This window comes from Leptonychotes weddellii, chromosome X, assembly GCF_054177405.1.
Source record: "Leptonychotes weddellii isolate Sample4059 chromosome X, ASM5417740v2, whole genome shotgun sequence".
Classification (NCBI taxonomy): domain Eukaryota; kingdom Metazoa; phylum Chordata; class Mammalia; order Carnivora; family Phocidae; genus Leptonychotes; species Leptonychotes weddellii.
The window spans coordinates 84,943,462-84,969,603 of NC_138385.1; the positions used below are offsets into that span (position 1 = coordinate 84,943,462).

At 37.5% G+C, this 26,142-nt stretch overlaps 2 protein-coding genes across 2 annotated transcripts in view; both read right to left on the bottom strand.

Annotated features, from left to right (window-relative positions):
* Window positions 1-26,142, bottom strand: part of LOC145717739 (interleukin-1 receptor accessory protein-like 1) — a 952,714-nt gene that overhangs the window by 592,489 nt on the left and 334,083 nt on the right. The gene's annotated exons all lie outside the window — the stretch shown is intronic.
* LOC102749903 (mediator of RNA polymerase II transcription subunit 20) lies at window positions 5,462-6,302 on the bottom strand. Its single transcript, XM_006727728.3, has one exon. It carries the CDS (start codon window positions 6,129-6,131, stop codon window positions 5,493-5,495), a length of 639 nt encoding a protein of 212 aa, XP_006727791.2. The 5' UTR covers window positions 6,132-6,302; the 3' UTR covers window positions 5,462-5,492.

Consider the following 26,142-nt stretch of genomic DNA (forward strand, 5'->3'; position numbering starts at 1 on the left):
AGATGTGGTCCATATATACAATGGAATATTACTCAACTATCAGAAAGGATGAATACCCACAATTTGCACTGACATGGATGGAATTGGAGGGGATTATGCTAAGTGAAGTAAGTCAAGCAGAGAAAGACAATTATCATATGGTTTCACTTATATGTGGAACATAAGGAATAACATGGAGGACATTAGGAGAAGCAAGGGGAAAATGAAGGGGGGGAATCAGAGGGGGAGACGAACCATGAGAGGCTATGGACTCTGGAAACAAACTGAGGGTTTCAGAGGGGAGGGGGGTAGGGGATGGGTTAGCCCGGTGACGGGTATTAAGGAGTGCACGTATTGCATGGAGCAATGGGTATTATATGCATACAATGAATCATGGAACACTACATCAAAAACTAATGATGTAATGTATGGTGATTCACATAACAAAATAAAAAAAAAATAAATACATTCCTAAGAAGCTATTTGCAACTAAAAAAAAAAAAAACAAAACCAAAAAACTAATGATGTATGGTGTACCAACATAAAATTTAAAAAATAAAAAATAAAACACGTCTTAAAAAATTAAAAGAATAAAATACATCTTGAAGGAAATCAATGTTGAATTTGAGAAAAAAGAGATATCCATATTAAAGAGAACAAAGGACAGAAAACATACAAGCCTGGATGTGAGGTCAGAATAGAGATATGGAAAGAAACCAGAGGAGTTAAAATAAAGCACACAAGGAAATAAAGGGGTTGTATGACCTTAAGATGGGGAGGGGTCTGGAGCCTGAAATAACTCGGGGATTAGAGTAACATAAACATGAGGTGCCAGGCAGAATGTAACAGAGGAAAGGAAAAATCTGTAAGATATGGTGACAAAGCAATCAACAGACCTGATTGACTGGTTCTATGTGAAGAAAAAGTAAGAGGCAGGATTAAGTAGTTAGGCTTTGATTCTGGATTATCAAAAAGAGAGAGCGAGAGAGAGAATAGACTCTGTGTATGTGTGCGTGTGTGTGTGTGTGTGTGTGTGTGTGTGTGTACGTGCATGTCTAGGGGACAGGAAGGTGGGAGGAGAAGAAGAAAGGGAAGGCGTGGAAATGTTTTAAGGTATGTCTAGGTAATGTCAGGAGATGATTTTTCCTCTCCCTTCTTTCCAACTGTAGAGAGCTCATAATCATGAACATGTGCTGAAGAACTCCAACAGCCTGTTTCCTTCTACGTGGCTGAAGAGTCAAGTTCATTATGTCGTAGGGACTTGGAAAGCTCACAAATAACAGTGGTCATTAATCATGCTGGCTAAATTCCTGAGCTGTAGATAGAAAGGTATGGGAAAGTGCAAAATACTAGGCTTTCCCTAACGTTATTTTAACTTACTTTCTGACAGGTAAGTTCAGGCTCGGGTTTACACTCTGTTGTTGAAAGAAGGGTTGGAATAGCACCTACTTTGTCTTCCACACCATAAATCGCCACAGCACACAACACTGCATGTTTCACACACAACAGAAAAGATACATCAGAGCCAGTAACCTTCCCCTTAGTTGCTGATAAAGTAAAATAGACCCATTCTTTACAGAAACACTTATGTATCTGTTCAGATAAATATTCCCTAGCTGCAATAAAGACTATTATTTTAACTCCAAGATCATTTCTGCATAAACACTGAGTGTAAATTTAAAATCTATATGATGGGAGTATAAAAATAACACTTTAAAGGCAAAAGTACAGCAGTTAATTATATTTAAACATCACATAAACAGGGCGAAAGTTCTACCTCTCTCCCTTAGTCTCTCTCTAAACATCAAAGAATTAAAAGCAGGATTCTCATTAGTAAGTTGATGGTGATTTAAGATGACATATTGGAAAAGGAGAATTGTAGCTGTCAAATGACCAAAGCTGGCAGAAATAATTCTCCTTTGCAATCCTTTTAAATCTAGGAATTGTGTTGAAGTTCACTTTCTCTTTTGGAAGAGTGCCATTTTTTTCCCTGAATAGTCTCAGTTGTTAGATTTCTGGTGCTAAACAGAAAAGGCCTGCTAAGAGGTGAAAACTTAAAAAAAAAAAAAAAGGCAATTAAGCCATACTGAGCTGGAAAAAAAATTAACATTGCCTCATTTGTGTTTTTTGTCAACTTGGTGTAACAGAACTGGTTTAACTTATCTAAGTACAACAGACTTGAAAATGCCCAGTGTAGGTAGAAGAACACTTGCCTGGGGAAAGCCTTCCTTAGACAAACCCAGCTGCACTGAGGGAAAAGGGGATTTTTCTGCCATGAAAACTTTTTCACTACAGAGACCAGCTGCTTTAGCCAAAGTAATCATAAAGTCTGTAGAATGGTCTGCACACCATCTGGCTCCTTTCAATGTCTTGGAGACTCCTTCAAAACTGGCTTTAAAAGTATTTTCCCTTGCATACCAGGTGTATTTACTATTGCCTGGAATAAATCTGGTTGGTGTGGGGGTGGAGGATGGGGGCTTGGGATCTTGGAAGGGATTCAACTTTTTCAAAAATAGACTGAGAAACTGCAAATTGTTAGGATAACCAATATCTTGGTTTTGCTACCACTTCCTTTTCAGTTGAATGATAACTGTACATATCCGTAGCTACCCACTTGCAAATAAAATGAACTATCCCACTCCCTTGCTTGGCTCAGTCCCCTCTTTATGATTTATTTAGTATGCTACATACATTTAGCATGATAGTATGCCAATAAGATGATTTCCTCTTTTTCAAAGGACACAAGAATAAATGATAAACTTAACAGGGAGAAAATTCCTGGCAGATATCGTAAGTCTCATCTTGAAACACATTCCATTTAAATTGTACAAACATAAAGTTCCATTTATCTGAAAAACTTTAAGCCAAATGTCATCAGTGTATCAACTATTAAAGGCATCTTACTAATAATAAGCACATGCTTGTAAACGAATGTGGAGTAATACCTTTTTCTCTAATGGTTTCCTCAAGATCATGATTTAAGAAAGATCTTCAAAGCACTGTCTGATGGTTTGTAACAAAACAAATTCACATCCTATAAATTAATGTTATACCACAAATGCTTCTGTCTTTTAACATATTTCTTCATATGTGTTTTTCAGAGATGGAAGTTCTCAGAAAGAAGACTGTGAAAGTGTTTGCTTTTTGTACAGTTTCTTCCACACTCTCCTGAACATATAGGTACCTAACCTAAATGTTCTGAGGTCAGAAAGAGTTCTCTATGCAGATTGGGTAAGCCCAGGACCATTGGCAAATATATTTAAACTGACAGCATGGGGTGCTTGAGTTTTTCAGGTAGTACATTCATAGTTAAGACTGAGCCTTTTCACTATTAATAACTCAATAAATGAAAAGACAGCCCAAATTAAAAATGGGTAAAAGATTTTAGGCTCCCGGCTCGGCGGGGAGCCTGCTTCTCCCTCTGACCCTCTCCCCTCTCATGCTGTTTCTCTCGCTCGCTCTCTAAAAAATAAATAAAATCTTTAAAAAAAATAAAAAAAAAAGATTTTAATACACATTTCTTCAAGAAGATATATGAATGGCCAACAATTACATGAAAAGATGTTAAAAATCTTTATCAAGGAAATGAAAGTCAAAAGCACAATGAGACACCACTTTATCCCCCCTATGATCAGCTATAATCAAATAATGAAAAATTCTGGAACTAAATAAAAGTAATGGCTGCACAACACTGTCAATTACGCCACTGTGTTGTACACTTTAAAATGCTTAAGATGGTAAATTTTATGCTTTGTGTATTTTACCACACAATAAAAGATAAATAATAACAACTGCTGGTGAGGATATAGAGAAATCAGAACGGTAACACATTGCTGTTTGGAATACAAAATGGTGCAGCCACTTTGGGAAAAGTCTGGCAGTTCCTCAAAAGGTTAAGTACTGAGTTACCATATGACCCAGCAATTCTACTTGTAAAATAGACACAAGAGAATCAAAAACGTATGTCCACACAAAAACTTGTCCAAAAATGTCCATAGCAGCATTATTCGTGATAACCCACAGTGCAAACAACCTGAACAAACATCAATTGATAAATGGATAAATGAAATGTGGTATATAGCCATACAATGGACTATTATTTGGCAATAAAAATATGCGAAGTACTGACACATGTTTCCACATGGGTTAATTTTAAAAGCATTATATTAAGTAAGAGAAGCCAGCCACAAAGGACAACATATTACAGGATTCCATTTATACTAATGTCTAGAATAGGCATATGCACAGACACACAAAGTAGATTGGTAGTTGCTTAAGGCTGAGAGAGGGAGGCTGTTTGAGGAGAAATAGAAGTGACTGTTAATGGCTATGGAGTTTCTGTAGGGGATGGTTAAAATGCTCCAAAATTGATTGTGGGGAGGGTTGCACAACTCCGTGAATATATAAAAACTACTCAATTTTATATTTTAAATGGGCGAATTATACAATATGTGAATTATATCCCAATAAAGATGTTATTTTAAAATGAGAATGAGCCTTTTTCTGGTTGGCAGAAGTTGATAAGTGGTGTGTGGGAGTTTATGTCAACAGAAAGGAGGCTTTGGGAGAATGCATCTGCTATACTGATATTCCTCAAAGTTAGCGTTCTACATCTCTCCTCTAGTTGATAGTCTTTCTTTTTGCCACTATACACTTTCCATACTACCGACCTGAGAAAAAACGATCAAGGTAGGAGAACAGGAAATAGCACGTACCTTAAAGAAAAGTGATAGTAGTAGTATCGTTTGGTTCACATTGAGATGTTCTAGAAGGAGAGCCTCAGATCCAACACTCATCAAAAAGTGTGAAGATGGGGTAGGGCGACCCAGTTATTTATGAGTTTGCCTTCTCTTTCTGAATCCCTATGCTAATGATTAGGAACTTACAATACCTTGACAGCAATGATATGAATATCAGATCAACGACCCTAAGTGAAAATCTCAGAGAAGAAACTTCATCCCTTGATCAACGCCAAGCAATCTCTATGGAGGTCATTTCACCTAATTTCCCTTCCTTTCCTCTACCTTTTCTTTCTTTCTTTTTTTTTTTTTTTTTCCCAAGTTATGCCTCCTACTCCTTCTCCAGGAGAAGCCCACCTGCATCCCTGGAGTAGAGGAAGAGGCCTTTATTACAGCTCAGCCCCGCCCAGCCCAGTCCATCCACAGCAGACCTAAGCCAAATCCTCAGTAGTTGGAGATAGACAGACTGCTTTCCCACCAACGCTAGGCAGGCCTGTCCTACCTTTTCCCCTAAAGCAGGAAAGCTCCACACTTCTCCACTCTTCATAATTAACCATTCTTGAGAACAGGCCAAGTCCAGTCCAGTAAGGCATAGGGTGAAGCAGCTGCTGGGGGACTGTGTGTGAGGGTCAGGGGAGAGGAGTCCAGATCCCTAGAACAAAAGTCACAGCTGGGAAGAGGGAGAGAAGCCTCCATGTCTGCCTCAGGGTGCAGCCCTTGCTCCTCCTGCACAGTCCCCCTGGTGACTGAGCTCAGCTGGGCAGTTGCCAGTCACTAACGAATCCCAGCCACTGGCACCTGCTGCTGCTTGCGGATCTTATTGAAGAGTTCCATGTACTGGACCATGGTATCTGCTGGGCCATAGACAGCATCGTGTCTGTTCCCAAACACTGCAGGAGCCCCTGGTGTGTGGTTGCCTAGAAAACTCTGTAGGAACTTGAGCAACAGGCTCCAGCAGTCGCTAGCTACCACACAGCGGCCATACTCCACCTCTACGGAGATGCCTCGGGCACTGGGCCCCGTGGTGACTGTGCCCACCTTCACTAGGAAGTCACAGTACTGGTAACAGGTACCCTGGGTCTCAATCTTGCTGGCCTTGGCACTCTGGAAAAAGCCCTTCAGCTTCACCATGAGCACATCGAAGTTGGTGTCGGCAATAAGCCAAGGGCCATTCTCAAAGAGGGCAAAGCAGCTCAGAGGGTACTCTGAGTTGTGGATCACATACATCAGCTTCCCAGCCTGACCTTGGCTGCCAAGAGCGGAGGCAGCTGTGTGGTAGGTGTCACAATCCACGCAAAATGTTCCTTGCTTCTCTGCCCCAAGCATCTCCAACTTCCGGGTGAGGAGCTCCACTGTCTGCTGGACACTCTTGCCCTCAGCCACAGGCATCTGGGACACACAAGTCACTCCCATGGTATCGGGCCAGGAGGGTGGCAGGAACAAACAGCTGAATCACAGTGTTCTCTGGCCGCCCACACTAAGTGAATCCCCCCTGATGCAAGCTTCTGCCGAGGGAGGTGCTCCGGAAATGATGTAAAAACTCTACGTTTTCTTTCTAAGTTAATATATAAATGCTTTAAAAAATTATTCCCGTTCAAAAGTCAGGTTAGCAATATTTTCCCTTTCCCCAACTCTTACTTAGATGTCTAAGCCTCTTTATTTGCAAAAAATTACTAACAATAATCTTTCCTGGTAAAGATAGGTAGGTAGACATAAGAAAAAAAAACAGGTTTCCTTTTTATAAAGTATATTCTCATTGAAGAGTTGAATAAATTCACATTTACAGATATATATATAGCATTATTTTTTTTATTTTCAAACCAATTAATAAAAAATATAATAGCTGATGTTATTGCCTCCATGCATTCGACAGGAGAACAGAGGGCACAGAATGCCTGTGTAACTATGTCAGGTCGCATTCACAAGCCGAATTTAGTTCTTACACGCCATTTATAGTGTTTAGTAGACAATTCCCAATCAGGGGCTTCAAAGATAACCCAAGCTACCATGGCACAGCTTCACGCATTTCTTTTTCTTTGCCGCATAATAACATAAACTAGAATTAATCTTATGTTTGGTCTTCCACATTCTATAAAAATAAGAGCTTCTAAAGACATAGAATTTGCTTTAAGAAAGAAAAAAAAAGCCCCCCACCATGATCATCCCCCTATAAGAGAGCAACATTTTAAATTTACCACATGCTTAAGTCTGCATTCTCTTAATAATGTTAATGTAATTAAGCTGCATTTGATCTTCCAGATTTTTTGAAATAAAATTATTCTGAACCAAATTCTCACAAGAATCGAGAAAATCAGTCTTCAATGTGTTTAAACCTAACAAGACCTTATTCTTGTATAGTAAGTTCTTGGCAACAACAACAAAAACAAAACTACATGAAATACAACTGCTATTTCAGTGCAGCAGTATTCGCTACTCAGAGATCTGGTCCTCTCCCTTTATCTCTGATTTCTTATTGTCTACTGCCCACTGGCATCTCCACTTTGAAGTCCAATGGGCATATCAAACTTATCAGGTCCAAAGTGACCCCCTGAACCTGTCCACAATGCAAACCTACTCTTTCTCTCATCTTCTCCATACCCATAAAAATGGCAGTGCCATCCTTCTTCTAGTCATTCAGGTCAACCATAAGGTAAGCTTTGAAACCTCTCTTTTCTTTCACACTATATGTTCAATCCATCAGTACATCTTACTAGCTCTGTCTTCTAAATATGTCCAGAATCCAACCATTTCTCACTACCCTCAACTAATCGTGGCCTAATGTAGGTAATATTTTCTCCCATTTGAGTTATCAGAATAGCCTTGTAACTAACTGGTCTCGCTACTTCAGCCCATGCCTCCCCATACTGCACCCCCCTCCCCGCAGGGTGTCACTTTTAAGTCTGGAAAATCATATTGGCTTCTGCTCAAAGTCCTTCATCTCACCCAAAATAAAAGGCAAGGTTCTCAAAGTGATGCATACAAAGCCCCTCTATCTGCTTGTTCCCTTGTTCCCCTGTGTCTTTAATCTCTTACCACTCTGCCAATTGTTCACACCCTGCCCACCACCAAAGGGGTTTTGTATTTACTCTTAGTTCCGTATGGAATGCTCTTTCAACAATTATCATCAAAGCTCCCTCCATCAACTCCTAATCAACAAAGTCTTTCCTAATGACCTTATTTTAAAACCAAATCCATTCCAGACCCTAACCTCTTCCTTCCCTCAAATCACCAATCTTCCTTCTCTGTTTCATTTTTGTCCCTCTATCATCTGACTTAACAGTCATTTTGCTTATCTAAACTATTTTATTTAAGTAAAAATAAAAAAAATACAGCTTTCTGGGTTGTAGTAGTACTGGAGGACTGTATAGACAATGTTATATAAAAGTCAAAACATTATGCTAAGTGAAATAAGTCAAGCAGAGAAAAACAATTATCATATGGTTTCACTCATATGTGGAACATAATAGCATGGAGGACCATAGGGGAAGGGAGGGAAAACTGAATGGGAAGAAATCAGAGAGGGAGACAAACCATGAGAGACCCTGGATTCCAGGAAACAAACTGAGAGTTACAGAAGGAAGGGGGGTGGGGGGATTGATTAGCCGGGTGATGGGTACTAAGGAGGGCACGTACTGCATGGAGCACTGGGTTTTATATGCAAACAATGAATCATGGAACACTACATCAAAAACTAATGATGTATTATATGGTGGCTAACTGAACATAATAAAAAATATTTAGCATCTATTTTTATGTGATGAAAATTACAATATTTATGATAAAGTAACACTACCCGCCATTTTAAAAAAATAAAAATAAAGTGATCCAGGTTTTTTTTGGCATATTTCTATTTAAAAAAAGGTCAAAACTGGAATGTGCAGAAAATAGGATGTGGCTGATTTGTGGACTCATATTTATTTTTGTCTTTAACTTTTTTAAAAAGAAGACTCCTGGAGTAGATTGGCATATTCTGTTAAAGACTTAAGTGATCCATTTTGCGTACACCGATGCTTCCCAAGGGATGAGTCCAGGGACCATGACCCGTTGCTGTGTGTATGTATTTACAAAAACAAAACAAACAAACCACCCATTTGGATTTAAGATAGCCATCACAAACTAAAGACTGTGACTTATTTAGGTGCAATAACCTGATTCCCCAAGTTAGTTACAGTGGGTGTTATTGCTTTTGTGACAGGATTTATTCAGACTGCTGTACTCTTCATTTGATGTAACAAAATGCTATTAATCTAAATATTTGTATGTAAAGTATCTGTAGCTAGATTAAGTTAAAAAAATTTTTAAAAATAAACTATTTTACTCACATACCATACATTTGAATAATCTCTCTTAAATTGTCTGGTTCATCTCTACTAAAATATACTAGAATGTAAACTCCACTAGTGCAGAAATATTTGGTCTTATTTGTTCAGTGGTATATCCCCAGTGGTTAAAACAGTGCCTGGTACAAAGCTGTCACTCCACAAATATTTGTTGAATAAAACGACAAATTACATACAGATATGAAAATTCATAACAGCAAATTAAGAATATCTGTTGGTATTGTTATTGTCTTTAATATATTTCACAATGTCATGTTTTCAAAAATGCATTCAATTAAAAATTTGAGAGTAAATAAGAGAATACCCAAGTGAGTTAATTTATTTATAACCAATATTGCATTCATCAGGCTAAATTTGTCACTGAAGCTACTAATTACAAATACTCATAAACATATTATGAATTGTCTGTTTGTATTTATTTTAATAATTTGCTCATAAAATTAATCAAGTGTCATTATTTGTCAACCTACTTCAACCTTTGCGTTCTTAATAAATATCACTGGCATCAATCCAATAGCTTGGTCCTGAAACTTAAGTCATACTTGATCTGTCATTCCCTCTCAAACAATCCGTCAGCAAGCCTTGTTAGTTAGAACTTCAAACTCTATTATGCATCTGCCCACAACTCGTACCACCACTATCATCATGCCAGACCAAGCCACTACCATTTCTCTTCTGGACAATGGCAGCAGTCTCTGCACTGGTCCCTGCACTCACATTAGTTCTGTCTTCCAACCCATTCTCCACACCACAGCATGACTATTTTTCTTACAGTACAGACTAGCTCGCAGCAGTCCACGGCTTCCACTGCTTGAAACCTTTCACTTTGCTTTTATAGTTGCTCTAGTTACGTTTTTAGACTTTCAGTGGCAAATATTTTCATACTGCAATACAGGACAAAGAGATCCTGCTGTATAATCTTTACCCAATTTCCCCAAAACTTAAGGTCTTACTTAGTCACAGTATAATTTTCAAATCAAGGACATTAACAATAATAGGATACTAGTAACTAACTGAATGCAGAGGCTGTTGGTCTGCAACATAGGGGAAAGACTTCCTGGCCACCTAGTCTAAAGTAATTTCCTTGATTTGTTTTCACCACAGCATTTTATCACCACCTGATATTTTCCCATGTATGTATTTTGTTTATTGTCTATATTTCCATACTAGAATTTGTGCACCACATGAAGTGGGACACTTTTTTCTTGTTCCTGACAATATCCTCAAGATTTCAAACTATGCACGCCCAATAGGAGGCCTTCAACAAATACCTATTGACTGTATAAATTAACCAAGGAATATTAAATCAAACTGAAGAATTATAAAACTGTTAATTCTATACTTTACAGTTTTCAATTCATTCCTATTTATTAATCTAATTTAGAATAATGGAAAAATTACTAATTTAAGGGTCAGATAAGCTTGATTTCATTTCCCAGCTCCCTCACCAACCACCAAGGTTTAAATCCTACTTAAGAGTTAGTTTTCTCATAAGGTATTCAAATTCAAAATCATCCAGCCAGTAAGCATTAAAGCCAGTATTCAACCTATGTTTGACTGAAAAAGCACCAAGTTTTATAGCACCAAATTCAAATGTAAGCCCATGATGTCAGTAATTGTCTTTTTTATTACTTATATAATTACTAGTGCTACTATAGTATCTCCCACAGAAGAGACCCTCAATAAATAAATCTTAAAAAAAGGTAAACACTACTAATGAGTCATATGGTGTGCATCCATCATATGTGAGTTTGTATATTCCAGTTTCATTTATTAAAAAGGTATTATCCTTGAACATAAAATTCTGTTTCAGTATTCTTATTAACAATGTTGTTATTAAATTCCATGCCATCCACATAGATTTATGTCTCTATATCATTCTTGAAAACAAAAACTTTAGTTAAATATCATCCTAGTCCTTGCAAAAATAATTAGCTTTGGTCAAAACACCTGCATTTAATTATTTTTATCAAATTTCAAGGTTTTTAAAATCTCCATATATAACATTCAGAAAGCTCTAGGATGAAATACACATCTGATATCATGAGATTTTCATATTTTATTTATCATGAAATCAAAGGTTGAATTTGAATAAAATAAAAGGTCAAAAGAACAATAAGCCCCTCTCACTATGTATCATTCTCTGATGCAATTTTAAACTATCTTAATGAGAGTCTGTTACATTTTTATAATATTTTGTTCAAATTTTATCTGATATGCATAGAGTTATCAACTTTTGAAATTCCTGATATTCATGTTTTAGTGTTTAAAACTTAAACATTTTCTGGGAAGCTAGTTAAAAAGTATGAGAATTTCGTGCATGCTCTCAGACATAAACACATGCACACACACAGCAGAAATTATCTGGTTTTTATCTTGACATATGTTTCCATCTCTTTAAATGACTCCCCTATGGGGCGCCTGGGTGGCTCAGTTGGTTAAGCGACTGCCTTCGGCTCAGGTCATGATCCTGGAGTCCCGGGATCGAGTCCCGCATCGGGCTCCCTGCTCGGCAGGGAGTCTGCTTCTCCCTCTGACCCTCCCCCCTCTCATGTGTTCTCTCTCATTCTCTCTCTCTCAAATAAATAAATAAAATCTTTTTAAAAAAAATAATAAATGACTCCCCTAACAAATTCAAAAAGAAAAGTTATATTTTGAACAGGATCATAGCCAAATGTAGGCTGATATAACAGCAAACCAACTATGTATTTCTGACTTCTATGAGTAAGACTCCATTATCAAATCATTTGTATATGAGAATATATGTGTTCACACACATTAGTTTAGCCATCTCTTTTTCCAAATTATAATTTGTATACCAAATTGTATGAGAAGTCAGAGCTATGAGTTTCACATTGCACTGGTATTCAGTGTTTAAAATCATGGAAGACAAATTCCCTATTCCAAAGGTCTCCTAAGAGGTGATATGAAAAGAGTCCAAAATAAAACCATCCTACATAGGCATATCATCCCTATTTGGTGAGCCACACAGGAAAGTGCAGATCTGTATTCAGAACGGCAAATCTGTATTCAGAATGGCAAATCTGCACTTTCCTGTGTGGCTCACCAAATAGGGATGAAATGTGAAACTCATAGCTCTAACAAGCCAAGGAATGCTGAAGACTGCCATCAGACCACCAGAAGCAAGGGGAATGGCATGGAACAGATTCTCTCTCACAGCACTAAGAAGGAACCAACCCTACTGATAATCTTGATTTTGGACTTCTAGCCTCTAGAACTGCAAGAAAATGGGTTTCTGTTGTTTAAGCCATGCAGTTTGTGATACTTTGTTATGGCAGTCCTAGCAAACTAATACAAGGGTTAAGAAGAATAAATAAAAGGAACTGTTTGAATGGAAAAAAAAAGAAATATTCAAAGGTCTGTCCTGGTCTCATATACCTTTGTAGTTGGTGGGCACTGCATATGGGAAGACCTCAATGGATGTTCACTGGCAGAGTGGCTGGCCTCAGAGTCCACCTATCTTGTTTCTCCTCTAGCAACTTCATGGCATGCATCATTAGTTTCACTCTTACACGTGGGTCAAAAGTGAGCAACAGGGGAAAAAGAGGGAAACTTAAGCTTGAGATAACAGGCTGAAAAGAAACAGTGAATACTTGCCTGTTTCACTGACATAGAGAACTATTTAGTATGTCAAAGGATTTTAGATTAATTCACATTTGATGTCGGTATCTCCTATCCAGATCTATGAAACTTTACTTACCAATGATATTATTCCTGATTTAGCTTTAAGAAACTTCTGAAATCTAATACAAGGTAAGCTTATTCCAGATATGATCTCAAAGGGAAGCTGGAGGATTTGGCTCAGAAATGGTACAGACTGAAACAAAGACTAATGAAGTTTCAATATAATGCCCAAAGCAGATTAAGGCTATGTCCACTCAGGAATGAAACAGCCGAGCATTTGGAGAGTAGGAGTGCTGACTTGGTGACTACCAGTCCATCTGACTTTTTGGAGAAAACAACTCTTTAAAGATTTCTACCTTTGTTTAGTTGCTCTGGTGTAGGTTCAACACATTATAATTCATAATATAAGGAACAATAATATCAGAAAAGAAATCTGCTTGTTACAAAAATTTACCCAATCACTGAGTGTCATGAAAATATTGGAAACTAGATGTGTTTTTACCTGACAACCATTGTTTTTTGTCATAACTGTTTAACCGAAGTACCTACAAATGTTTTCTACCATAAACTATATTAGAATAAAGTTAAGCAACTCATTCATGACACATTTTAAGAAAATTTATTTCACAAATGTAAATTTATTTTCCCAAAATATTTACTACACAAAGAAATGATGGACACTTCCAGAAGGAATAAACACTGACTATTCACCATTTTCTGTTCACATGGAAATCCTGATGAAAATACTTAAGAACAGAAATGATATTAGTTGTTTACACTGTGTCTTCATAGACATTTAGAATTTATAAAATTGCTAGATACAAAACTGAAATATCACAGTCAATACTCTACAGCAGGAATTTCATTGAACCTTATACATGTATCAGTATATCAGTACTGGTATAAATCATTTACGAAGACTATTAAGTTACCTTGGCATTGCATCCTGAACACAAATTAACACCTGACTTGGTTTTTCTGATTTGAAATTATGATTTTTTCAGTACATTAAGATAGATTGTTCTTATATTAATAATTAAATAACATTTTGATATTTATTTTATGCCATTTGTGTTCTTAACAGAATAACAAAAGAATGACAGTTCTGGATAATTTAAGAGCAATGAGTAGATAATGGACAGAATATAAAGAAAGTAAAAAAGCACATGGCTTCCATTACAGCTAATAAGACATGTACTGGCATAAAGCCATAGAAACAGTCCACAAAATCTTGGCCTTGCGACCAGTAATTCCACTGGCCACAATTCTGTGAACAATTGTGATGGCTCTATCTCAGTGCATCTTTCTTTCAGCTATATAAGTCAGTGATAAAGCCCAGACAATGGTGAAACATGCCTTTATAAAAATTATCTCATAGTCTGAATAAAACCGGAAGCCAAAATCAAACCTAAAGCATATACACAGAAGATATAGTGTTTCACTGGGGTGAAAACTGTAACACAATACTTCCTGATGTCTTAAGACAATTGGTGTTCCTGTATACACATTTTGAATGCCTTGTGAAACTTCCCTTCTTTTGTAACTGTTACGATGTGAAGCAATATTTATATATGCAGCTTAAGTTGACCAAAGCACTAATTAATAAATCTGAGATCCTATAACCATTTGTGCTGTAATAAATAATAACAGCTCTTTGAATTTTTAAAAGCACCTTCCATATGAATTTATTTATATGCACTAACGCTTCAATATGAGCATGTGAAATACAGAGATCTGGCTTTTTGAGTCTGCATTCTTCAAGCGCAGACTAGTTAAAAATATAGCAAACCACAGGTGTTCTGGGACTTCTCCCCCCAGATCTACTGATCCCCAGTGCACTAGCAGCTCTTTCCCCTAAACATCTAACGACGACAGATACACAGGTTATAGGTGAGAAATCTACCCTGAAGTGGCTGCAACTTCATGTATACTCCCATGCCCCCAAGCTGTGAAATTCTCCAGCCCTCTTGCAGGAGGTCCTGAAGGAGATATATGTGGGGGACAGAGAGAATGCCAGATGGCTGTTTGTGAGAAAATCTGGGACTGGGGCAGTCGGCCAAAAACAGTGGACTGAATAAAAAAGGATGATCACCAAGAATATACCCTCCCCAACCACCACAAATGAATGGAAGATGAATTCAGGGCTCTCTTTCTCACATACGTGAAAATCCTTCATGCAATTTTTCATTCATGTGTGCAACAAATAACACAAGAGTTCTAAAAATTCAAAAGGATTTGTATTGTGCTCATTTATCTTACTATCATTTTCTTTTGCTTCATTGGAAAATAAAAGGCAGCCCATTGACAAGGAGAGTGTACGCAAACTTAAAAATAAAGTGTTTCAAAAATTTTTATCACCAGAAGCAGATGAGAATGCAAGGAACCACTTTCTACTTGATTTGTAAGTAAGAGGGGTATTTACATTGTATTGACTGTTATTGTACGCCTTTATCACTTTTATTGTTTGCTGCAGTATAGCCCTGTGAAGGTCTGCCAAACCACTGCGGCTTGCTCAAAAGCAGGGCTGAATTTTAATTAAGCCAAGGCAAATAGACACAGAACAGTTGAACTTGATTAGACCACTTGTCCTGATGCACACACAGAGGGCATTCAGCACACTTATTCTAATAAGTGACAAAGTCAGTTCACATACTTGGTGAAATAATCAAGATAAAAACCATCATTTGTCAGCATACTCCTTCTACATAAGACTTTTGCTTCTCTGTTTTAATACAATAAGCCACCAAGGAGAGCTGAAACAAAAGGTAGCCATTAAGGATACATGTGCCATAGTTTCTTGATAACAGTAATATTCTACATTCCCTGGGAAGAAGAGGTATATGAGTTTAGTAATTAGGATTCAACAGCATTGTTCAAGTATAGAAATAAATACATCTATGTGATTTTCTTTTCAAATATTTCAACCTGAAAAAACAAAAACAAAAAAAAACCTTACCACAGCATTTAGCCCAGATAAGGGAACAGGTGGGATGTGAGAATTTCATGAATTTTTATTTTTGATACTTCAGGAAGAACAAAGCATCCAGGTTTCTGGCTTGAGCAGCAGAACTGTGCTAAAATGTGTTCCCACAGTTAACTTCTGAAATCAGCCAGAGAACTTCATGCAAGTAACCTCTGGAATATTCTCTAAAACAACTTTCCTATACACTTCCAGACTCTAAGCAAAAACCTCACCTTCCCTAAAGGTCGGGAAATGGTCATAGGTAGTATTTCAAAATTAAATGTACAAAAAGATATTCTTTCTATATATGTGTATATGGGGTGATGGAAAGAGAGATCCTAAAGTATCAATAAGCTATTATTTCTTAAGGTATCAGTGAAAATTCAAAGATAGGTCTACAAGTTAAAACAGTACTTTGCATACACATCGAAGTATACTGTAAAGAGTAGCCCTTCCTTTGATAAATTCAAATCACTAAGTCTTTAATAGAATTTTGCACTTTACTTCCCAACATTCTAATATAATTGACTACACTTAATCCTAAGAAAATAATCCCTCGGGATTAGCAAAACAAAAATTTAGTCAATTCCTAAACATAAATGGATACCTTTTCTGTGCAGAAAAGCAAACTGGGTTTTAAACAGAAAACAAAATCTCAAGTTCTTATCCTTGATAACAGCAAGTAAAAATTAGCATATTTCAGCTACTTCTTTGTCTGCCGCAATTTCACTCTTCATTTGTCTACATGAACGAAGGAAGAAATCAGTTTGGTGCGGATTCACCTAAAATTCCTGATAAATATACTTTTGAGTCATTGGCTAGAAAAAAACAGACTGTGAAACCAGATCATTCTGAATTTGAATCCTATCTATGCAACTTCCTAGCTACATTATGGATCAAGTTACTTAACTTCCACTTTATAGTTATAAAATGTGATGAAATAACAGCTTGGGAACAAATATAAGAAATATTCCATTTAATTTCCACACAACTGATTTTTTTTAGTTTGTTGTTGTGGAGAGGGAGGGGGAGGGGCAGAAAGAGAATCTTAAGCAGGCTCCATGCCCAGCACAGAGCCTGAAGCAGGGCTTGATCTCACAACCCTGACATCATGAACTGAGCCGAAATCAAGAGTCAGATGCTTAACCAAATGAGCCACCCAGGCGCCCCACCACATAATTAATTTTTAAATGATGTTTTTAATGTGCAAAAGTTGAATATACTCATATAATAGGAAACAGGTTTCCATTCCATGAAACCCAGCATATTTTCAAAAAATACTCAGATCTTAACTTTTAGGCACAATTCTGAGAATTTTGCAGTATTGCCATGTTGTACATGCTATTTTGATTTTGTTATTTTTATTCCCAATAGAGCATGCTATCTACCAGTTTATGTCTAACATGTTTAGATATACCTGGGGCTAATGCAATATGTATGATTTCCATGGATCTATCCTTCTTATCCATATCTGCCTTTCATTTTTCAATTTCTACTCATTTTCATGAAATAAATGAACAACTTTTTAAAAATGCAAATAACTGCACCACTAGTGCTCCTTAGGCAAAGAGGGAAATGTTACTCAAACTCAACTGTTGATTAGCATTCATCAACTTCATGGAATAACTAACCTGAAGTCTTCATTTCACATCTGCTATTCAAAAGGTCAGACTGTGGTTTACAAAAGTCTATTTTGGGATGTTAATGTGTAATACAGAAGACAGATTATTCCAAAGTCAACTCTACAAAACATTAAGGAAAATTTCTGACATACACGTTATTCTGCATTTTATGTAGGACTTAGTTTCTAATGACCATGCATTAGTATAACATCCATATCCTGCTACACTCTATCACTCAACCCCATTCAGTCCCCCATTACACAGATCACGACTGGTAATTTTATATTTATGTTATAGCTTTTGTTGTTTTCTCTCTCCTTCCTTTATAGCTTGTAGGCTATATATGGGTATCATCTTTTTTATCAGCAATATATAAAAATTGTTTCAAAGCAGTGACCAACACACATTCAAGGCTCAAAAGACATTTGTTGAATGAATCTCAAATGAATAAAACCTAACGTTTAAAGGATAAACTCTTAATTTAGGAAAGATGGAAGGAATCTGTTTTGCTTTATTTTAGTTTTCCTTCTGCTAATTAATTTCATTTACAAAGTAATTTGCTCATTGGTTTAAATTAAATCCAGTGTATATTTATTATTTAATTTTTCATCAGATCAAAGAGGTGGATGAGACCTTGAGAGATTATTCTTGCCTTGAGGTACTGCTACTATTCCAAGCATTCAGTACACATTAGCTTTTTCTTAAAACTCTGGAAGCCTCATGAAATTCAGACTAGAGATAATCTTGCCTATAGGATAGAAAAAAAGATGATATCTACAAATGATCCTAATATATAACCAAAAGTTAGAATTTGCAAATATTTACTCTTAAAAAAGATAGCAAATTATGAATTTAAGATTATAGTCTACCCCATCCTCTCTCTGGGGATGAGGATTTTGTGCATAGTGTTCTTTACCAAGGGACTGTTGATATGTTGATTGAAATAATGGGCACAGAGGCAGAATTGGAAGGGTCTAGAGAAAAGGTAGAATGAGGGGAGGACAGTTAAAGAGGGGAGGAATGAGTGTTACAAAAAAAGATCAGTTGTGGAGAGTGTTTAAAGTGGAACTAAGAAGGAAGCACTGAAGCATATGAGATCTTTAAAGAAGGAAAAGTCAAGAGGACCCTTAAATATTTTGGCCACTTATCCAAAAAATTAGTAAATATCAAAATCAGCCCTCAAAGTTTTTTGGATTTTTTGCTTGTTGTCAAAAGTAGGATTTGTGTTTGTTTTTTTTTTTTTTAAGATTTTATTTATTTATTTGACAGAGAGACAGCGAGAGCAGGAACACAAGTAGGGGGAGTGGGAGAGGGAGAAGCAGGCTTCCCGCAGAGCAGGGAGCCTGATGTGGGGCTTAATCCCCGGACCCCGGGATCATGACCTGAGCCGAACGCAGATGCTTAACGACTGAGCCACCCAGGCGCCCCAGGATTTCTGTTTCTTTGCAGTATGTCACTGGCCTGAGAATGACCACAAAGTGACCTGGCCTTGTGAGTACAATCTTTTATTATTATTATTATGTTATGTTAATCACCATACATTACATCATTAGCTTTTGATGTAGTGTTCCATGATTCATTGTTTGCACATAACACCCAGTGCTCCATGCAGTACATGCCCTCTTTAATACCCATCACCAGGCTAACCCATCCCCCCACCCCCTCCCCTCTAGAACCCTCAGTTTGTTTCTCAGAGTCCATAGTCTCCATGGTTCGTCTCCCCCTCCGATTTCCCCCCCTTCATTCTTCCCTTCCTACTATTTTCTTTTTTTTTTTTTTTTTAACATATAATGTATTATTTGCTTCAGAGGTACAGGTCTGTGATTACAATCTTAAGGGTAGTTTAGAAGTCTCTCGAGTCTTACTGTTCTAATACGGTAGCCAATAGCCAAACATTAAATTAATCAAACTTAAAATTAAAAATTCAGTCTCAGGTCAGTTGTACTAACCTCATTTCAACAACTCAGTAGCTACATGTGGCTACTGACTTCCCTATTGGGAAAGCAAAGATACAGCAAATTTCCATCATTGCAGAAAATTCTACTGGATGGCCCTGTTCTAGAACATTTTGGGGCATATATCACACATAGGCTATTCAAATGCTCTTGGTCTGATGAGTGGCATGAAGTACTCCAAGGAGAATATTTTATCATTATTTATTGTACTTTAAGTAGTAAATATAAAATATTAACAATGATGATGCATTTCAGTGTACTAAGGTCCAGAGATCTCAGAGTTGTTTCTACTTTTGTTGTTGAAATTTTTTATCAGACAGATTTTTGTGAGATAATTGCCTCCCTATATCACTTGGCTACATTACTCATTCAGGATTATATTTTTAATGTGTTAAATAATCTGAAGATTTAAATTTATAGTCAGGGGCACCTGGGTGGCTCAGCTGGTTTAGTCTCTGACTTCGGCTCAGGTCATGAACTCAGGGTCCTGCAATCGAGCTCCGTATCAGGCTCCCTGAAGCAGGGAGTCTGCTTGTCCCTCTGCCCCTCCCTCTGCTTGTACTCTGTCTCTCTCTCAAATAACTAAATAAAATCTTAAAAAAAGTTATAGTCAAAGCTACCCAGTGGGTAAGAGAAATATCAAGAAAATAATTCTATTTTTTGTCATGATGTTTTGTTCACATCAGAATAGTATATGGAAGGAAAATGCAGTGATTAAAATATAAAATAAACAGATGAACAAAAATGCCCTCAAAAGACAAACGCCAAGGTCAGTGTGAAATGGAAACTTCTAAATATGGCTGGGACAGGAGGAAGTACATTGCTCCTAGGCTAATGTTAATTCTTAGTAAATTCTATATCATGAGGGAAGAGAACCCAGGAAGACATGCTTTAGATTAGTGCCAGTGCAGGAGGAATGCCAATAGTAGAAAGGGGAGGTGGTGAGTATTTGGATAACTTTAATTTTATTTTATACAAAGGAGAGGATGTTGCCAAGAGAGTTAGGAAAGAGTAAAGGATAAGAATCCCAAGGCCTCCTTTGAGTTGAGGACTCTGATATGTATGTAAGAAGGGAGAAAATTCCCACCTGAATAAGTAGGAGAAGGGCAATTAGAGATATTTTAGTCTGAGGGGCACCTGGGTGGCTCAGTCGGTTGAGCATCTGCCTTTGGCTCAGTTCGTGATCTTGGGGTCCTTGGATTGAGCCCCACATCAGGCTCCCTGCTCAGTGGGGATTCTCCTTCTCCCTCTCCCTCGGCCTCTGCCTGCCCCCCACCACTCGTGTGTGTGTGTGTGTGTGTGTGTTCTCTCTCACTCCCAAAATAAATAAACGAAATCTTGAAAGAAAAAGGATATATTTTAGTCTGAGAGCTACCCTGGCTGTCCAAGTAATTTAAATAATTCTAAGCTGGGCAGGAAGATGAAAGTTATGGCAAAGTAAATAATATCAAGGATTCATCTAAACAAATGATATACATATTTATTTCATATATGGAGAAGGTACTTAAAATATTCGAAACATACATAACAGCTGAATTCAGGATTTTTTTTTTTAAAGATTTTATTTATTTATTTGAGACAGAGAGAATGAGAGACAGAGAGCATGAGAGGGGGGAGGGTCAGAGGGAGAAGCAGACTCCCTGCCGAGCAGGGAGCCCGATGAGGGACTCGATCCCGGGACTCCAGGATCATGACCTGAGCCGAAAGCAGTCGCTTAACCAACTGAGCCACCCAGGCGCCCCAGGATTCTTTATAGTTAAAATGTATTGCTCTCTAGTTAGGTGTGATGCTGATATGTTTAAAACCTTTGAACAAGAGTAACTAAGTAAAGAACCAGAAAAGTTGATGACACACAAGCCTAGCAGCAGAAACAACTGACCCTGTGGTCAGACCTTTGTATTTCAGTAGACCTTACAATCCAAGGGGAATAATTTAATGTACTGGTGCCTCTATTTGTCTTTAGGCATCTATGAAATATATCTCAAGCTCCCAAAAGAAAACAAAGGACTTTAACTGAGGGTACTCATTTAAAATAAAGCATATCAGAGGGGAGGAGGGTGAGGGGATGGGTGAAATAGGCAAAGGGGATTAAGGGCACACATGATGAGCACTGAGCAACAGAATTGTTGGATCACTATATTGTACACCTAAAACTAATATGACACTGTATGTTAACTATACTGGAATTAAAATAAAAAACTCAACATTAAGTAAATGAATGAATCAATGAAAGAATACATACTCTTAATTGGTTAGAAGCTTCCATAAAAGAAAGGTACTGAATGGCAATAGCATGGTGTTGTATTTTGATTACTGAAGAACACCATATGATTAATAATATTTAATGAGTGCTTCCTGTATTCTAAGTGCTTTATATGTAATGACTGTTAATCCTCACAACTCCATGAGGGAGGTAACTATAATTATCCCCATATTATAAATGATAAAATTGTAAAACTGAAGCCAAGTTTTGATTCCAGGGCTCATGGGTTGATTCCCAAAGAACTTTCTCACAAATGATTACAGCAGGCTTCACAGAGGACCTAATGAAAAGCATAGATATCAGCAAAGAGACAACACTATTGGAAAACAAGTGGAAATCTAAGTAGGTAATGGATCCACAGTCCCTTCACTGAACCTATTGTATTTGGAATAAAACTGAAAGAGAAACCAAACACCCAGTAGGCTCATCACGCTTTGTTTAATTGATCAGTTCCTGAGAAAAACAGGGAAGAGCCCTCAAATTAGAGGAATACTTGCTTTATCCCTCAGTTCTTTTCAGAGCCTAATGTATTGTGAGCTTTCAGTAACTGTTCAATGCATATGCATAAACAGGATGGGATAGGACAGGAACAGGAGAAAGGAGAAACTCCAAAAGAAGTCACGGGAGAGCAGTTTGGGGGGTGAAGCAGGCAAAAGTGGGAGACAGGGCTATGTGATGGAGACAGTGCTACTGTTGGGTCTCAAACAATTAGTAGCGTTTCAAGAACTGGAGAAAATTAAGTGCTGAGTCAGGATATTTTTTTTTTCTATTTTATTATTTTAATTATTTTTTATTATGATCAGTTAGCCAGCATATAGTACATTATTAGTTTCTGATGTAGTGTTCAATGATTCATCAGTTGCGTGTAACACCCAGAGTTTAGAGCATACACGAAAGGAAGAAGGTTCAGGCTTCCCTTCAGACCTCCTTCTAACAGCACTGAACACTGACGCTGGGTCAGGCCCTATTCCACCAATGGAAATAAAGATCTATACTCTCATCACATTCGGGAGGTGAACAGGAAGAAAAAGCTGGAAGAAGAGGGAAAAGAAGCACAGTACAGACGGTCATGCAGTGTGGACGTCCTTCCAAGGAGCCTAAGAGAGGCACATATAGTTTGCATTACCTTGCCAACTAGATGTTAAGTGCCTTGAGGGAGGAACCATATCCTTAAACATATTAAATGCTTTAATAATGTTTTTGCATATAGCTAGTAAACAACAAATCATTATTTGAGAAACAGTATGGCATAATTTTAAAAATGTATAGGCTTATGAGTCTTGAAATAGAACTGCTTCAATTTCCTTGTCTGTAAAAAAAAAAAAAGCAAAATAAGACAAAAGGAGACTATTAGATCATTTTAGGATTCTTTTCAGATATATTCATTAAAAACCCACAATCAGAATTGTCAGTTATTTAGCATCACTGTTACCAAGGAGTTCTCCTTTGAGGGGCATGGCATAAGGGGTCAGAAAGTGCATGTGGCCTCTTGTCAAGTCTATCAGAAGCCCACCTCTTTCCACCTGAAACAATGGGCTGAGCACAGAATCTTATCAGATTTCAGACACCTGATCCCTGAGGATTAGAAGCTTTGTTTGTGGGGTGGGCTGGCAATAAGAAATGTAGAAGAGAAGAGAAGACAAGAGAAGACAAAAGAGAAAACTACATAGGTGACTCAGTTATGCATCTGTCCTTAACCCAACTACAAATACCCTCTTGACAGAAAACTCTTGCTCTGGTGTATTTCATTTAACAAGTCAAATCTACAAACCTACTGCAATCATCATAAATGGGACATTAGTAGAGGGTGCAGGGAGTGAGATTCATGATCTATACTAGGCAAGTCCAACTGCAGGTTTCAGGTATTGATAATTCACTCCTGTGAGAAAGTCATTTTGGAAATGAGATTGTTAACATAGGTAGGATACTTTAAATAGAGGACATAGCACTAAATGAATATAATAAACTTCACATGTTAACAAACATTTGGCTTGAGACATAAATATGACTGCCTAAGACTAGTCTGTAACATTTAGTGGAGTGAGAGTATGATCTAGATTAATCCATAAAGATGTGTTTTATGAATTAATGCATAAAGATGTGAAGAATCAACATCAATTTGAAGAGGTAAGAAAACTGGAGTGGCAGCTATTTTGGTTTGTTCATGTGAAATAGCCTGTGTAAAGGACTCAAGATGGGACAGGAAAATTCCCTCCAAGTGACAGAGAGTCAGTATGTCTCAATGAATCAGTCACGGCTCTCGTGGGAACAGAGACGATTAGCATGTTTAGTGATTGATGTGGAGAGAGGTAATAATTCACATTGAATCTTAGCTCAAAGGCTTTGCTATCTCACACACAGAAAGACGAACATTTGTAGTCTACACTTCAAGTAGTCACATTGTTCTAATGCACTATAATTTCAGGAATGATCTGAAAATATCCATCAGTCAGTTCTGCTGCATTCAGAGAACTTTATTGCGGAGAATCATTTACCATTTGATGTGGTGGATTAAGGAATTCCAGTATTTTCAACTTTAGAAGCATTTAATAGGCTTTTTATCAACATGCTGCATTTTCCCCATAACATGTTGCCATAACCAAGGGGAAAACAAAAACCACCATCACAACAAACTTGTTACCCAAGAGATTGAAATACATATTCAGTGTGCTAGTAATTTTTTCTGATGTTCTGTTTTCAGAAACATAATTATTTTCTTTTTGCTTCAGGATTGCTGATTTTGCTTTCAGATTAAGGCTAATGTTAAAAGTGAGACCAAGAGAAAGAAAATGTATTCTCCATGGAGAGTAATTCTATTACCATTGCTGGACCAGCCTTGTAGCTAAGAGGTATATTCTTTCAAGAAGAAAAACTGCCTCTACCCAAAGAATGACTGCATATTTTATCTTTAAGTATAAAAAGCAATGATGACACAATTAGTCTTAGAAACTGGTGAATCACTAATAGCCAGCATAAAATAAGGCAAAAAGGAAACTGCTAATATCTGGCTACATGTGAAATTATCTTGAATGAAGTACAAGAAAATTCCAGTTGTACTGTTCAAAATGTCTAAAGAAGAAACAATCACTATCAAATGAGGACAATGAGGAACTATCCAGTAAATGTGATGCCCTCCTGTTCCCCGATGATTTTAGCTTCCTGTCTCAGTCACTATCTCTAATATATGATCCTTGTCATAATTTATAGTACTTTCAGTATCCATTAAAAAAAAATTCTCTCACCATTTTAACCTAGTAATTCACTTTACTCCACTCCACAGATCTGGTTCTCCACCCTGACTTGGCCACTTGGTCCCATGGTCATTCCCTAGATTTTGTCACATGCTGAGCTTTCAGCATCACACTTTATAACCTCCACCTGCTAAGTTTCCAGCTGACTCTGTCTAGTACCCCTATTTCGACAATTTTTTGATGTTACCAGGCCCTGAAACCCATTTATTTTACTGACTTTTCACCATTTCTCATGCCCTTAATATCCTTATTTCTCTTCCTATCAAGCATAAACTCCATGATTTATCATTATAATCACTTTATTGCATACACCCTCAAATCTCCTTGCCCGCTCTCACTTCTGGAACTCACCTGATAAACCTCAAACCCCAGCTACAGCCAATTCTCCATTCATTCCTTGCTCAATCTCATGTCAAACCTTCTGGGGGAAAATATGTAATTATTCTGACTAGTCTCATTTCCTATACTCCTAGATCAGTGGTTCTCAAATTTACCTACACATTGAGTAATTTTTAAGATGTGTTAAAGCCAGCACTACCCCAGGATTCTGAGTTAATTGGTCATGGCTGTAATCTATGCTTTGGAATTTTTAAAGACTCCAATGTGAAGCAAAGTTCAAGAAACCCATTCTTCATGACTATTTTATTCTCTTCTTCCTCAAACTGTCGAGAGCTCCTTCTCCATTCTCAGTTGAGGACACTGCTTCTCATTTACCTGAGAAAACTGAGGCAATCAGTAGAAAATTGCTCCCAAGCCCCTATGACCACATCTGCCCACATGCCTACCCCAGTGCCCAACACTGTGGATCACCAGTGTGTGTTCCCATTATGGGCTACATCTTATGTGCTCTGGATTCCATCCTTTCTTGCCTACACAAGGACTTGGCTCCAAACATTAGCCTCAGTCTCTCCTGAATCACCAATCTCTCCCTCTCTTCTGGATCATTCCCAAGAGCGTTCTATGTTACTCTTTACCCATCTTAAAAAGAGCCTCTCTTGATTACTTCCAAAGCACAGTTTACAGCCCCATTTCTTTGTTCCCCTTAAAAGTGAAAGTTAAAAGTGGCAGCTGGGTGGCTTGGTCAATTAAGCATGCGACCCTTAATTTTGGCTCAGGTCATGATCTCAGGATCCAGAGACCGAGCCCTGTATTGGACATATTGGACTCCACACTGGGCATGAAGCCTGCTTAAGGTTCTCGCTCTCCCTCTACCTCTCTCTCTTTCTCCCATCCAAGTACTAACCAGGCCCAACCCTGCTTAGCTTCCGAGATCAGACGAGATCGGGCGCGTTCAGGGTGGTATGGCCATAGACACCTCTCTCTCTTTCTTAAAAAAAAAAAAAAAAAAAAAAAAGTGAAAGTTAAAAAAAATTTTAGTAGGTGTTA

Excerpts from the sequence above, each read along its gene's own strand:
- LOC102749903 (XM_006727728.3), bottom strand. The coding sequence starts at position 6,131 with ATGGGAGTGACTTGTGTGTCCCAGATGCCTGTGGCTGAGGGCAAGAGT.